Raw genomic sequence first — 14,367 nt, forward strand, 5'->3', positions numbered from 1 at the left:
CCCCCCGGACAGACATCAGTGCCCTTGCAAAGTGCTCCATACCCACGCGTTAGCTGTCACAAGGAGGGAGAAAAAACTCCCCGTGGAATCGCGCTAGTCCCAGCCTGTACGAAGTGGCAGGCCGGGGCTGCCGCACGGCGGCAATGACGCTGAAACACCTCTGGAGCGTACCTGAGGAGGATGCGTGCCTGCCTAGCTCCTCTGGAGTGCTCACGCAAAAAATAAGTACAAGTTTAGCGGCTAATAAAGCCCAGCTCTCGGTCGGCGGGCCACAAGCCTCCGCCTGGGTGGCTGCTCCAGGTTGTGGTGAGGTGCGCGTCCAGCCCCGTGCAGCGGCCAGCCACGGGCAGTGAGGTAGCTGTGCTGACAAGAGGTGGGAGCCACAACGGGAGCTCTGCAAGTACCTCTGCGCTGCGCTAAAGCCAGATTATGCTTCCTGAAAACAAGCACGACGATCAGCTGCGGGGAGAGAAAAGCAAGGAGGCAAGTTAAGCGGTGTCCAGCAATGCATGAGTCCTTAGATACTAGATTTCCCCCCACAATAACACACTTTCAGCCTGATGACAACTGAGCACAAAACTTGTTTGTCCGGGTGCCCTCTGTGTGTCCTGCAGCAAGTCACCACGTGCCTTTCCAACTTGCTGCGAGAAGAGGCAGCCTGTACCAGAGGGCCGCCTGTGTAAGGGCCCATCTCCTCCTCAGTTTGAGAACCTGAAGAGCACTGTCCTACGTCACGCTGTTTAAAGACATGCAGGAAGTGGTAGTCTTTTAGTAAATCAAGGAACGTAACAGGGGAACAGAAGAGAAGTTTTTTGGCACGCTAACCTTCTCTCTGTGGAAATAGGTGCATCAGCCTCCTAACAGAAACGCTCTCACTTTACCGTAATGTTTTCCGGTTTTCTTTACTCTCACGCTGCTCTTGCTCTCTTGCAACTACGTTAACTGACTGGACAGTTTTGACCACAAAGATGTTCAGTGGCAGTGCCGGAGAGAAAGCACAGACATCATTCCCAGTTGGATGGACAAAAGAGTCATTGTTCCCAAGGGCACATTAAGTGGTTTCGTAAAGTAGGCAACACCATGTATGTGACAAAACGAACATCTGAACCAATGATCTACAGTGTAAACAGTTAGAAATTCAGCTTTTAGACTTAACTTTGAAGGTGAGAGCAGGAGCACTAGCTCTGCGAGATAAAAAGTTTGTTCCTACTACATCAGTGTTCATGACTACTATGTTGTCGTGTTCTTTCTGTTATTTTGACATCATGAAGTCACCTTCTTGATGTCAAACTAATCCTGTACTTGCATTTCTGTGCTTCTTATATATAAGCCATTAGCCTTCTATAGAACACCACCACTTCTATCACCACTGTGTTTCCAAAGATATGCAAGACACTTAGCAAAGCTTTCCTTCAGCTATGACAGCCTGAAGTTGCAGCCAGCAGAGGTGACACCACTCCCAAAGAAACATCCTTTCTTCACAAAAGAACCACAGGCTCCTGTCCGGCAGCTCTCCCCAACCACTTTACAGCTAGCACAGCCCTGGCAGTCAAAAGGCACCTGCCAGCGGCAAACTAGATTTTTCCTGTCAGGGGCCATGCCACCTTCAAAGCAAAAGCATTCTGCCAACATACCAACGTTGCAGGGGAGTTCTGTAAGCTTTTATAATGGCACCTGAAATACTTTATCTCCCAAAGAGACTCAGAGGAGGTCATTGTCTTCTCCCACTAAGGTGAGTTGCTGTAGCAACTGGCAAGAGGACACGTAATTTAGGCACCACGGGTGAGTCTGGCCAGTTTCTACAGTCCATCCATGGTATAGCCCTGCCTGCTTCTTGTACTACTTGTTATGGGCGTGGTGTCAATGAATCTTCCCACTCCCTTTTGAACTTGCTGATACTGTCTTCCTCCTGTGGCATTAAATCTCAGAAGCTCACTGTCTGCTGTGTGAAATACCAACTTCATCTGTGTGAAATATCACCTTAATATAACTGGTCAATCTGTTTCAAGTGCAGGAGGAGTGCCCCCTAAACTAGTATTTGTACAATTTGGTGAATACTAGTTCTGCATCCACTTGACCTACAGCTTTCAAGATTTTGTAAAGCCTGACTTTTTTTCTCCTCAGTCTTCTCCTCTCCAGCACGAAGGGTCCCAGCATTTTTAGTCTCTCCTCACAGAGCGGCTGCTCCATTCCTTTGATCACATCAGTTGCCTTTCTGGGCACTAGTCAGCCACTATGGACTTCCTCCAGATATAGAAACTGCAACTGTCCAATACTCAAAATGTGGGTCCACCGGTTTTACACAGAAGCAAAGTAGCACCACCTGTTCTGTTCGCAATACCCTTCCATAAGATGCCTACCTAGTATTTTGATGCAGCTCCACACTGTGGTGATGGTTTCAGAAGAATTGTCAAAGATCTCTGCCCTGAGTTGTAACTACAAGTTGCTGAACTACAAGTTCGGTACCATGTATATTCTCATAAAGGATTTACACCACAAATGCATAAATCTGTACTGGAGCTCATCTACCCCTTTTGCCCATGGAAGGATCTCACAAAACTGAGCTCCTTGCCACTGGACCAACGTTGGACTACTTGAGGAAGCTCGGTATCATCTGCAAACTTGGGTGATTTATTGTTCATTCCTTCCTCTGAATCACGGCTAAACTTGCTGAATAAAATCACTCAGGGACTGCCAATACTGAAATTCTTTTTCCTCCTGAGAGCAGCCCGTTAAGTCTTAACCCTTCACTTCCTATCCTTCTCAATTCATAAAAGGATCCCTTATGTTCCTCTGGAACCAACATATCATTTTAAGTTGTACTCACACATTTCTCCATGTAAGAAAATACTTCAAAAGTTTATCAAAGGGGCACCATAAGCCTACAAGTTCCGTGCAGGGATGGGAAAAGCAACAACAAAAAAATTCTTCCCTTCACCATTGTATTGGGTTTACGTGGCAAGGTTTTGGTAGCGGGGGCGCTACAGGGGTGGCTTCTCTGAGAATATGCCATAAGCTTCCCCCATGTCCAATAGAGCCAGTGCCAGCCGGCTCCAAGATGGACCTGCTGCTGGCCGAGGCTGAGCCAATTGGCGATGGTGGTAGCACCTCTAGGATAACATATTTAAGAAGGGGGAAAAAGAAAACTGTGCAACTGCAGCCGGAGAGCAGAGTGAGAATATGTGAGAGAAACAACTCTGCAGACACCAAGGTCACTGAAGAAGGAGGGGGAAGAGGTGCTCCAGGTGCCAGAGCAGAGATTCCCCCGCAGCCCATAGTGAAGACCATGGTGTTATGAGTGAAAAAGCAGCTGTGGATCCCTCAAGGACGAGGCACAACACTCAGCAAATGAAAGCTTTGGCTTTATGGAAAGTGTACTGTTACCACAGTGGGAGCCCCAGAACACTGACCCTAATCAAATGGGGACCCAACGCAGCGGAGCCCTGCTCGGGAGTGAAGCTCAAGGGAAAGCACTGCAGGGGTGGATAATAAAACTTGCACTGCTTAACACATCATACATATGCAATGTCTTGTTTTGCTCATTAGCGAACTTGCTGATGTAATGCAGGTACTATTGTCCAAATTCTGAGATCTATAGCTGGCCATCACGTTGGTGCCTGTGCAGGGGTATGTGCAGATCAGGGGGGAAGCAAACTACCCTGGATTACTGTAACAAAGAGATAAGACATGCCTGGGACTCTGCATACTCGGATGGGGGAGGTGAACTGTCCTGGGTCACTGTAACAAAGTCTTCTTGCACCCTACATGTGGTGAGGCAGGCTGTCCCCCTGCAGCCTATGGAGGTTAATGGTGGAGCAGATATCCACCTGCAGCCTGTGGAGGACCCCACGCCGGAGCAGGTGGATGCCTGAAGGAGGCTGTGACCCCGTGGGAAGCCCGTGCTGGAGCAGGCTCCTGGCAGCACCTGTGGACCCATGGAGAGAGGAGCCCATGCTGGAGCAGGTTTGCTGGCAGGACTTGTGACCCTGCGGGAGATCCACACTGGAGCAGTCTGTTCCTGAAGGACTGCACCCCATGGAAGGGACCCATGCTGGAGCAGTTCGTGAAGAACTGCAGCCCATGCGAAGGACTCATGTTGGAGAAGTTTGTGGAGGACTGTCTGCTGTGGAAGGGACCCAGGCTGGAGCAGCGGAAGATTGTGAGGACGAAGGAGTGGCAGAGACAATGTGTGATGAGCAGACCAGACCCCCCATTCCCTGTCCCCTTGCGCCACTCAGGGGGAGGAGGTAGAGAAACTGGGAGTGAAGTTGAGCCTGGGAAGAAGGGAGGGGTGGGGGAAGGTGTTTGAAGATTTGTTCTTATTATCCTACTCCGATTTGATTGGCAATAAATTAAATTAATTTCCCCAAGCCTGTTTTGCCTGTGACTGTAATTGGTGGGTGATCCCCCTGTCCTTATCTCGACTCATGAGATAAGGATTGTATTTTTTCATCATATTTTCCCCCCCGTCCAGTTGAGGAAGGGGAGTGATAGAGCAGCTTGGTAAGCACCTGGTGGCTAGCCAAGGTCAACCCACCACAACCATCCAAGTATTAGCTAATCTCTCACAGTTGCACCCCTTCCAATGGGAAATAAAAACAAAAATACAGTTTTAAGTCAGACAGTCCATCACTGCATTTGAGCAAATGTAACTTGAAGTACTTTTACTGCAAAATAATAATACAAAATACTATTTGGAAGCACTTTGTCTTAAACACAGCTTTACACAGCTCTAATCTGTTTAAGACCTTTTTCTTATATACAGGTTTAGGACTCTTAATACTGTTAACAATAAAGCATGACATTTCAATCAATGTGATCAGTTCAGCTGACACACAGTAAGTATTACAGTCCATCCTCTGCTTTTCATGTCTGTAGCTTGATTTTTATTCTGGCTGATAAAAATGTAAGTTATTGTATAGAAAATGCAAGAGTTAATACATTACTTAGTCAGCAACCAAATATGATTCAACTTTCCAGTTTCCGAGTTTAAATATATGTACACAAATCCTGTAACAAAGTTTTAACATACATTTAGCATACCTGCTTTCTGAACACTTTCATTACTATAATTTCAACCTGAGCTATGAATTAATAAGAATTATCTCTTCCTTCCTCCTCCCTGAAGCACGTATTTATTGTCTAGTAGTCTGTGCCATCCCAATCTTCGATCTCTGCACAATATATGTACTTACTCTTGTTAGCAATGCATCTGCATTCTCTCCAACATCTTATTCCCCCATCTTTTTCCAACAATCTGACTTCTCTTCAAGTTAGTTCGGATTTTTTTAAATATCTATTCCCAACTGCTCCAACCAATACACAACATAAAAATTACTTGACAAACAACACAGAGGTATTTAGCAAGTCTAAGGAAGTTCAGTTATGATGTATACAATAATAGCTTCAGTTACTGAATAAGCAGTGTAACAGCTTATACAATCTTAAACTTACTATTGCCACAGCATATAGCTAGTTCCTCCAACCATGTTTATCAGTGATTAGAAGTTCGTAAAAGTATTAGAGATAATCACTGTCGTTCCTATATGAACATTTCAAATTGCATCCATCCACGTTCAAATATGCTTATTGATCCAACAGAACTGCATCTTTGTAGTTTAGTTTTGTACACAAAAATATGTTTATATTCTTTAAAATACACACATTCAATCCGATTTAAAGATCAGCCAAAGCATGACTGATTAAAGGAATTCGAAAGAATAATGCACTGTTGATGCTGCTCAACAGCATCTGTGGCTTAGAGAGTTAATAATCGCTACAAATCCACTTGTGTTGTATGAACTAGTATTACGGACGTACACATAACATCTGCTCAGCCGGTTGTCTTGCCGAGTATGACAGTCTTGGGGTTTTCAATTCGTATCAAATGGAACCCAGGCTTTCTACATTATCATGCTGTGACTTCCTGATCTAGAATAAAAATAAAAAGTACCCATTTAACCTGTAGTGTCATTTCTCTGTTTGCACGTGACATCACTGTATATTGGAAACTAATACCACCAACATGTCTGCTTTCATTGATGTTTTGCCCCATATTCCTTCTGTTCACCCTTTTTTTATTATATCATTAGATAACACCGGATTCACCTATTATTTCAGAACATCCAATTTCAAGGAACTTAAAGTTATAGCTTATGATGACTTACAGTAATGGGCAAACACGTATAAGGACTGTAATACATAAGGAGATATAGATCTATATAATCCTTGCAGTATTTTCATATAAAAGGATTAGCTTCTTGTTAACTTGGAATGGGATAAGCAGATTCAACTTCCAGTAACATTACTTACTTCCTTCCCTCAGCTTTTTTAATTCCTGTATTATATCACTATACACACAGGATAAAAGCTCCTCTTGGGATTTTGTTCCATCCAAATAAACTAAGAAAGATGAAAGAAGAAGTTTTCATGAGTTCTATGCCAATTATCTGTAATAGCAATTGGCAAAGTTTTCTGTATTCCTATGGGTGCCATCACAAGAGATGAAAAAATAAAAAGCAAGAACAGTACCTCCCTTCTCTTCTTTCCCAAATTCATTTTACATATTAAAAAATAACATAAAAGTATTCTACTTAAGAATTAATTTACAATTTTTTTGTGGTATAGAAGTCTCCATAAGGGTAGTGGTAATAACGGGACAGTAGAGCAATGGAATAATTCAGCAGAAAGGTTCCTATGCAGTGGAAGACCTCAGGTTCTTCCTCAGCTTCAGGGTTTGAGCAAGTCAAGAAAGGGCACTGCCGTTCCCGTTCTCACCACACAGTAAGAAGTGGTGCACTGATGAAACAGCCACCTGACTTCTCTTTCCTCTGGCCCCCACTCCAGAAGCAGGCAGTCCAAAAGCTGTGCAAGTGTGAACATCACACAAGCTCATGGCAGTGCCCCATCAGCTGGCCCAGCTTTGACACCTCTCATGCAAGACTGGTGACTGTAGTGTGTACAGTCAGCACCTAAGAAGTATCTTCAGCTTATTATAGGACTTCAGGATTTCAATTCTGTTCTGAAGAATTCAGCTATCGTCTCAGAAGCTTCCTATTTAGCCATACGCATGTATGCACATGTGCACACACAAACTAGCTTGTTAAATGGACTTAATTAGTGATCAGAACATTTCTGGTTTTTAACTTCATAATTTTCATTATTAAAAAAACAAAACCAAAAACCCTATGGACTTGAAAAATAAACCAACAAAAGGTCCAAATCTACTGTCTAAGTGCCACAAAAACATTTGAAGAAAACTTTGTCCCATTCAAAAAACCCACAAACCAACAAGAACTGCACAAGTGCCACACTTAAGCATTTTAAGTTTAAAATTAAGGATACCATACCAACATTACTTGCATTCTCTTCCAATTCATTTTTGTACTTCAGATACATAGGCCACACGTGTCCATCGAAGTACCCCGGTGTATCTGCTGGCTGATAGACTCTGGTGCTACACAAAAATATATTTGCTTTCCCATACAAGTTTTACATTTTCCCCTAGTGTCAGCTGGTTTAATAAGAGCATCTATTCAAAATAAAAAAACAGCCTGGCAGGCTGCATAACTGTTGGAGCAAAGGAGACTCCTTTGTTTTAATATAATCTGTGACATGAACTCTTGCTAACTTACCTATTTGTGCCAATCAAATTACATTTAAGATAAGGGAAAAGTTGGTTGTTTTGGTTGGGTTTTTTTTTTAATTGAAAGAGGTATTACATATAAATTAAGCTGTATTGAAAGTGTTACCAAAACAAATTACTTTTTCTCTTTTTTTATTGGGTAGACAGATTTCTCAAGTTCTAAATGACTTAACAGTTTTGTCTAGTCACTTCCAGCCTGGACACTAAAGTCCTTTAAAGGTGAGTCTAGTGAGAAACCAAGAAAGTGGAATCAACCAAAGCCAGTTGAATAGAGGGTTTCCTCACTCAGCCAGCACATTCTGCACATGTATTGCTCCAAGCACACAGTATTGCTCCAGATTTGGAGGCAAGTCAGACACTGGCTCAATAATCTAAATCAGATATACAGTACAACTAATGCACAGTCTAAAAAAAAGCATACCCTAAACCCACACATGAACATTGTTACTTTAACAACAATCATCATGTAGCTGTATTCAACCAAGGATAAGACTGCTTAGTATTTTTTTAACTGTTTCTCATTTTAAACATGGTTTAACTCCAATATGCAGCCAGTAATCTAAATAATTTATCTGGACAACAAATTTTATTTTCAGTAAAACGTTTAACACTTCAAATATCCCTGTGCTCTAAAAAGCAAAAAAAAACCCCCAAAACAAAAACACCCCCCCACATCTCTGCATGCTTTTGTTAATGTTGGTTAAATACCTCCCTGGGAACCACAGAGGACAGATGATCTTAATAGCTTACATTTGGCAAGCACCAAAGAAAAGCTAGTACAAAAGAATCACCCCAAGTTAGGGGGTACAGTGACCCTCTGTGAGCAGTAACTGAATAATCTTACCTCCTTCTCCTTTTGCACTCTTCGTAAGGAAGGGTCAAAAAATATCTTCTATTCCATAGTTCATTAAGTGGCCTAAGATAATATCATATTTAGTTCCCTCTTCCTTTTTAGGGCAGCTTTTAATCTACCAGGTTACATATTACCGCTTACTTATAATTGTATAGCAGAAAGCCTTCAACAATCAAAATATAAACATCTTCTGTATTTTTTCGATTGTTGCATGGATTCTGTGGCTCTTCTGTCACAACACCTGAGTTTGCTGGGCTTTTCATCCAATTGCGAATACTTTTAACCATTTCGTCCATATAGAGGGCATCAAGTACTAGATGAAAACAGAAAGTTAGGCACCCCTTAAAAACAGAGAATTAAAAAAAAAACCAAACCAAACCGCTTAAGTACCCCTAGGTTAATCAGTAAGAATCAAATAATCTACATACAAGTCTAATTGAAAGGGAACAGGATTATCCCAAAAATTCTCTGTCACACATATAGGTAGTTCCATGTTTGCAACTGATGATACCCTGAAACTAAAGCTTTCCCCAGGATTGGGGCATTTCTGGTGGGTGTGGTCTCTCCGAACTCGGTGGCATCAAAAAGTGTGTGAACTCACTTCACAGCCTTTCCGTTGACAACAGAAACTGCAGGGACTGTTCTCCTATTCCACAAAACTTGTAAAAACATACTTACACCGAGACGTCCACCCTCGTGACAATTGTCACTGACACAGGTGAAGCAGGTGCTCAACATTTTTTGCTTTGGGTTTTTATTGGGTTCAGGTATTTGGAGGGTGGGGATGGATGGATTGAAAGGAGGATAGCATACAAGGCAAAACAGCACAATGTAGCACCTGTTTTTGTCTGTAGACATGTAAGAACATATTGAGTAAGTACTGAATGGTAGAGAGAAGGCAGCCTTTGGATAACATAAAAGCTCCTCTAAAATGCGTTTACTCTTAAGAGCAGCATTAAACCCAGATATTTGAACCAGAATGTCCAACATCCCTCCAGTTTCGCATTCCAGTTTCGTGAAGTCTATAAGCTGAGCCAAAGACTTCACAGCTGATGAAAGTCAGTTTTCAGATACGATTTAAGGTTCTGGCTAATGTTCTGAGCAATACCTTGTGTGATCACCAAGTATCAACAGAGATTAGCTAATAAGCAACTGTTCACAACTAGATATGACCTGAACCAATGCACTGGCCTAATGTGGATCTGGATCTAAAGTTTATAAGACTACATTGGCACTCTGAGCCAGCATTAACCATGAACTTCAAAACATTTGGTCTCTATGTGAGATCTGACATGAAATAAAGGTGTCAGGATCAGACTCCAGTTTTGACTGATTTGGAGTATGACAGTGAAAGAGACTTAATGGTGATATCCCATGAATTCATTATCAAAGTGGAAAAAAAAAAATCCATCATTACATAGAGAGTGATGAGATTAAGCGTATGCCAGTGCTGCAAGCCAAGACTTTTAACTGAACAGTACCATTTGCTACTGCACCAGACACAACTGCAGAAATAGAGGAAAAGATTAAAAAGAAAAAAGGAAAGGTTAAGCACTAGCTTGAGCTATTTACTAGTCGAGCAAGTTTTCTTATTTATCTCAGTGAGCTGAAAGAGACTGAGCAAAGGATTGCTCTAAAACAACAATTTGTTTACTGCCTTGCTCAGAAGGGAAGAGGGGCAGGGGATGGAGGGGAAGAAGTGTTGAAGCCTAGCACAACAGAATTTCAGTACAATGTTCAAAAGCAATGCATCAAAGTTACTGACCATCATATAGCTTAAATCCACGTTCATCTGTTTCTACTTCAGACTCTGGCTGAAGGGGAAAAAAAATTGAATATTTTCAAGGCTGCTTTTACAACCACTGTCACAGATATATACTCTTCTGTTACAAACATAAGGGTTATACGCTTTTGTATCCCAATTGATTAAATTTATCTTCAAAATTAAACTGCTGTATAGAACTGTTAAAATACAATACACTTTATTTAATCTAGAACAACAAATTCTCCAAATCATACCTCTTAAGTTCATTAGAGCTTTACTTCAGAAATAAGAGCTCCTTCAACCTCCTTAACAAACAACTCCAATGTCAATGAAAAAGTTGTTTTTCTATTTTGATTTGGGAGACAAAGAACTACCTATTGCTGTATGGGTGTAGGGTTAACACAATATCATTAGCTTCATTAGCACAAAGTATCTTGAAAACACATACAATGTACACCCATTCCTTATTTTAAAAGGGTGTCAAAGAAGATGGTAAACTACTTTTTGCTGAGTATACTCAGTGGTTTTGGCCACTGAAAGTTCAATTACCCCAGTGCTCATTTTATTTCTCTTTCTCATGAAGTTAATATTATTGTAAGCAGCATCAATTTTAGAAGTTTATCAATAGGAGAACTGAACAGAGAAGAAATGATACTAAAATCTACTCGAGTCTACTTTTACCTATCAGGTGTTTCCATCAATACTGTTACCTTAAAGAAGTCATCTTGAGAGATTATATCACAGTTGGGAAGCATTTTCTTAAGTTTTTCTGCCAGCGTTGTTTTCCCCCCATTTGTTACACTGAGTTAGGAAACATAGTAAAAACTGCATCAAGACAAAAATCAGTCTTTTAAACATATATACAAGCTCACACACACATTTCTATATAGTTAGACACATAGACACAATCCAAAACCCCACAAAAGTTTATTCACATTAAATACTCTCTCCCTCTAGAAATTTTCTGGCAGGTTCCAACAGCTTTCAGACAGTAAATCTAGCAGTGCCAAGAAAGAGGTTAGAGAGAGGTGGTACCCGAGATCTCCGACAGAGACAGAACAATTTCTTAAGTTACATGCCATAAAATGAGACAATTATATGTTGTATTTGTAATCTATTTTTGAAAAGTATCCATGCAGAAACAGAAATGACATCACTTCATTCTGAAAGGAAGACCAGAGTTGAGCTGTAGAGGAAATTTAATTTGTAATACTTACCCTCCAAGGCCAATAACTAATACTTTCATAGTTTGTCTTCTCCTCAGTTCTTCCTTTTCACTGTCAAAAATAGTAGCCAATTGAGAAAACTCTCAATTCAGCAACAAGGAAAGCAGCTATTGTGTTAAGAAATACCAGTTATAGATAAGACTTATTTTCTGTTCTTTTGTTCTTTTTTTTTTTTTTTTTTTTACTTTTTGCAAAGCTACTGTCAGAACCTCAACTACTTCTTCTAATGCTAACAAAAAACCTGCAACATACATGCCACATCACAATGCATTTTACCTTAGACAGTATTTTAATCATTTGGGGGCGACTCTGAGACTCAGTTCTACCAATATTAATACTACAGAAGTCCCTAAAGAAAAGCACAATCACTAGCTCAAGCATTAATGGTATAAAAAAGACTAGGTAAACAGAAGCTGTGGTGGTGAAACAAGCAAAAACCTTAAAAAAGAAACAAGTGACATGCTGAGGAAGGTGTTTTAAAAAATTCATTAAGGGTTATAACAAAGAGTATGAATCTGGTCTCAGCAGTGTAAGAATTCACCACTCCCTTGTTGTGAAAGTTAACAGCGCAGACCACACAAGTGCTCCTCCTCTGCTCCACCACAGAATAATCTGGAGTCATTAAAACTACTGTAAAGGCAGCTTAAGCTATCCTAGTTGACTTAGCACTGAGAAGGACTAGGTAGCACTTGACCTTCTCCAGAAAAGATCAAAGACTGAAACTCTGAAAAAGGTTACATTTGTCCACCCATATCCCTGTTGCCGCCAAGAAACCAACCCTGAGGCTCTGGATGGCTGAACACGTTCAGCAGTCAGAGGTGCCAGAAGACACAATCCTGTCTTTCCCTGACTCTTTTCCCAGAACTTTCTTCTGGAGCAGGTGTTTGCAGAGTCCATAGTGAACTACACTGGAAAACTACCCCAGCTGAAAAACAGTTCTGCAAAGGAGGAGCGAGGGAAAGAACATTAGTTTTCAGCTAAACAAATTCCCTCCAGTTTACCGTCCAGTTACCCGTGACTGCAAAGTGTGGTGTAGCAGGACAGGTAGTAATGGGGCTGCTTCTCTTGGCAGCAGCACTAGTCTACAGAGTTTGTCAAACCAGTTTAACATTTGTCAAACATTGCTTTCCATGAGCATACACCAATTAATAACTATTTAACCACATACAAACACCCTGTTTTTCACCTGCTCTGTCCTCCTAGGTCACACTTAAGGAGGTAAGGCCTATGACACCTAAGACCTGAAAGCACTGAGCAGGTTAACACCATCTCCCCTCCCTGACAAACAAGTATCTGTACTATACTAGAAAAAAGACTGTTACAGGGCATCAGTATGAAAGTAAAACAACACTATGTCTGTGAAAGAAAGTTTTAGACATTCAGACGGAATCTGAAATAATAATATCCTTTTTCATTTGGTGCAATGACTGGAAGTTCAACTGTTTCACAGGTCTGTGATATGATCTTTGCATGGTTGCTTTATATGTTTTTTCTGTTTAAAAAAAAAAAAAAAAGACATACTGACAAGTCCAAGTCATCACCAGTATGATAGCCATTGCTCTGCAATGGTGCTGCCCAGGTACATTAGTTGGCATCGGCAAGTTTTATAAGTTAGCCTGTGAGGGTCTTTAAGAATATTGTAATTCTCAAGTTCAATGATGCATTGCACATTTATGGTATTGGCTATCTATTCAAAGAGTGCAAACAGATAATGTGTTCTCAGGAAGTGATGATACTCGGTCCATTAAAAAAAAAAAAAGCTCTTTTCTAAAAATCATCAGTAAGCTTTGTGTTCCAGAGGACTAGACTTTGTCCCACAAAAAGTGCTATGTAACAAACTAAATAACATCTGGACACACAAGCTGAGCTTTGGACTCTAATTTACGTCATCGTCTATATGAAAGTTAATCCTAGCTTAAGGCAAAAAACACTGGGATGAAAAAACCCACCAACTCTTTCTCCCCCCCCAGAATAATGTATAACACCAATTGCAAAGGCAAACTCGTCACCAATGTTGCAACACAGAAATCCTAAACTACTCTACCTGGGCTCGGTTTAGCATCTTTAAACAGAACACAAACCCATGATAACCCTAACACAGAACTGCTATCACTCTGTTTTTAACGGCATAGCGTGACAAAGCTCCAGCACACGGTAACAGCCGAAGCATGCCTCCTTCTAGGCGCCACCAGAGCCGGGTAGGAAATGTCTCTCCCGGGCACCAGACCACACAGCTGGGCTGGCGGAGGGGCCACGGGGAGCGCGCGCCGACGGTCCCAGAGCCCCACACCTCTCCCAACAGTTCACAACACTTCAGCGTCTCTGGGGTTAACATTTAACTTTAACCACTGCTTAAAGACACCGGGAGGGTACCCAGGAGAAACCGCCCCGGCCGAAGGGCTTCCACGCAGGCGGAGCCCCCCACCTCTTACGCCCAGTTACGGAGCTGTCCAAGGCGCGACTACCACCGAGCCGGGGCGGCCCCCGCGGGCACAAAGCTCCTGTCACACGGCCGCGACGGGGCACCTCGCAACCCACCGGTGCCGCCGGCTCACGTCTCGTCTCGTCTCGTCTCGTCGCGGCGCGGCCCGTCCGCCGCCCCGCAGGTACCCTCCCGCGCTCCTCAGGCCTCGCCGCCGCCAACCGTCCCCTGGGCGCGAGCCGCACCGCTTCACGCGCCCCGCCGCTGCCCCGCCCCAGCCGCGCGCCCCCATTGGCCGCCTCCCCAGGCCGCTTTCCGTTCCGCTCGCCCCTCCCGCGGCGGCACCCGCGGGGAGGGGGGAGAGAGAGGCGAGGGGAGGCGGGGGCGGAGCCTCGGCGCGCGCGGGGATTGGCTGGGTCCTGCCTGGGGCGGGCGAGGCGCCTGCGGCCGCCACTG

General features: G+C 42.7%; 1 protein-coding gene across 4 annotated transcripts; it reads right to left on the reverse strand.

The window, feature by feature from the left end:
* Positions 1 to 4,631: 4,631 nt before the first annotated feature.
* On the reverse strand, positions 4,632 to 14,046 carry NMRK1 (nicotinamide riboside kinase 1). Of its 4 annotated transcripts, XM_050912710.1 has the most exons (9): positions 14,028 to 14,046; positions 11,481 to 11,540; positions 10,974 to 11,064; positions 10,264 to 10,312; positions 8,640 to 8,811; positions 8,490 to 8,561; positions 7,350 to 7,456; positions 6,313 to 6,402; positions 4,632 to 5,931 (listed from the first exon to the last, which is right to left on the reverse strand). In XM_050912710.1, exons 2-9 carry the CDS (start codon positions 11,507 to 11,509, stop codon positions 5,912 to 5,914), a joined length of 630 nt encoding a protein of 209 aa, XP_050768667.1. In that variant the 5' UTR covers positions 11,510 to 11,540; positions 14,028 to 14,046; the 3' UTR covers positions 4,632 to 5,911. The 4 variants fall into 4 exon arrangements, with proteins under 4 accessions (XP_050768667.1, XP_050768669.1, XP_050768668.1 ...); XM_050912712.1 differs by lacking the exon at positions 14,028 to 14,046 and having other exon boundaries at positions 10,974 to 11,088; positions 11,481 to 11,503; XM_050912711.1 differs by lacking the exons at positions 8,490 to 8,561; positions 14,028 to 14,046 and having other exon boundaries at positions 11,481 to 11,589.
* Between the last annotated feature and the right edge of the window lie 321 nt (positions 14,047 to 14,367).

Source organism: Gymnogyps californianus, chromosome Z (assembly GCF_018139145.2).
Source record: "Gymnogyps californianus isolate 813 chromosome Z, ASM1813914v2, whole genome shotgun sequence".
In the NCBI taxonomy this organism is placed as follows: Eukaryota; Metazoa; Chordata; class Aves; order Accipitriformes; family Cathartidae; genus Gymnogyps; species Gymnogyps californianus.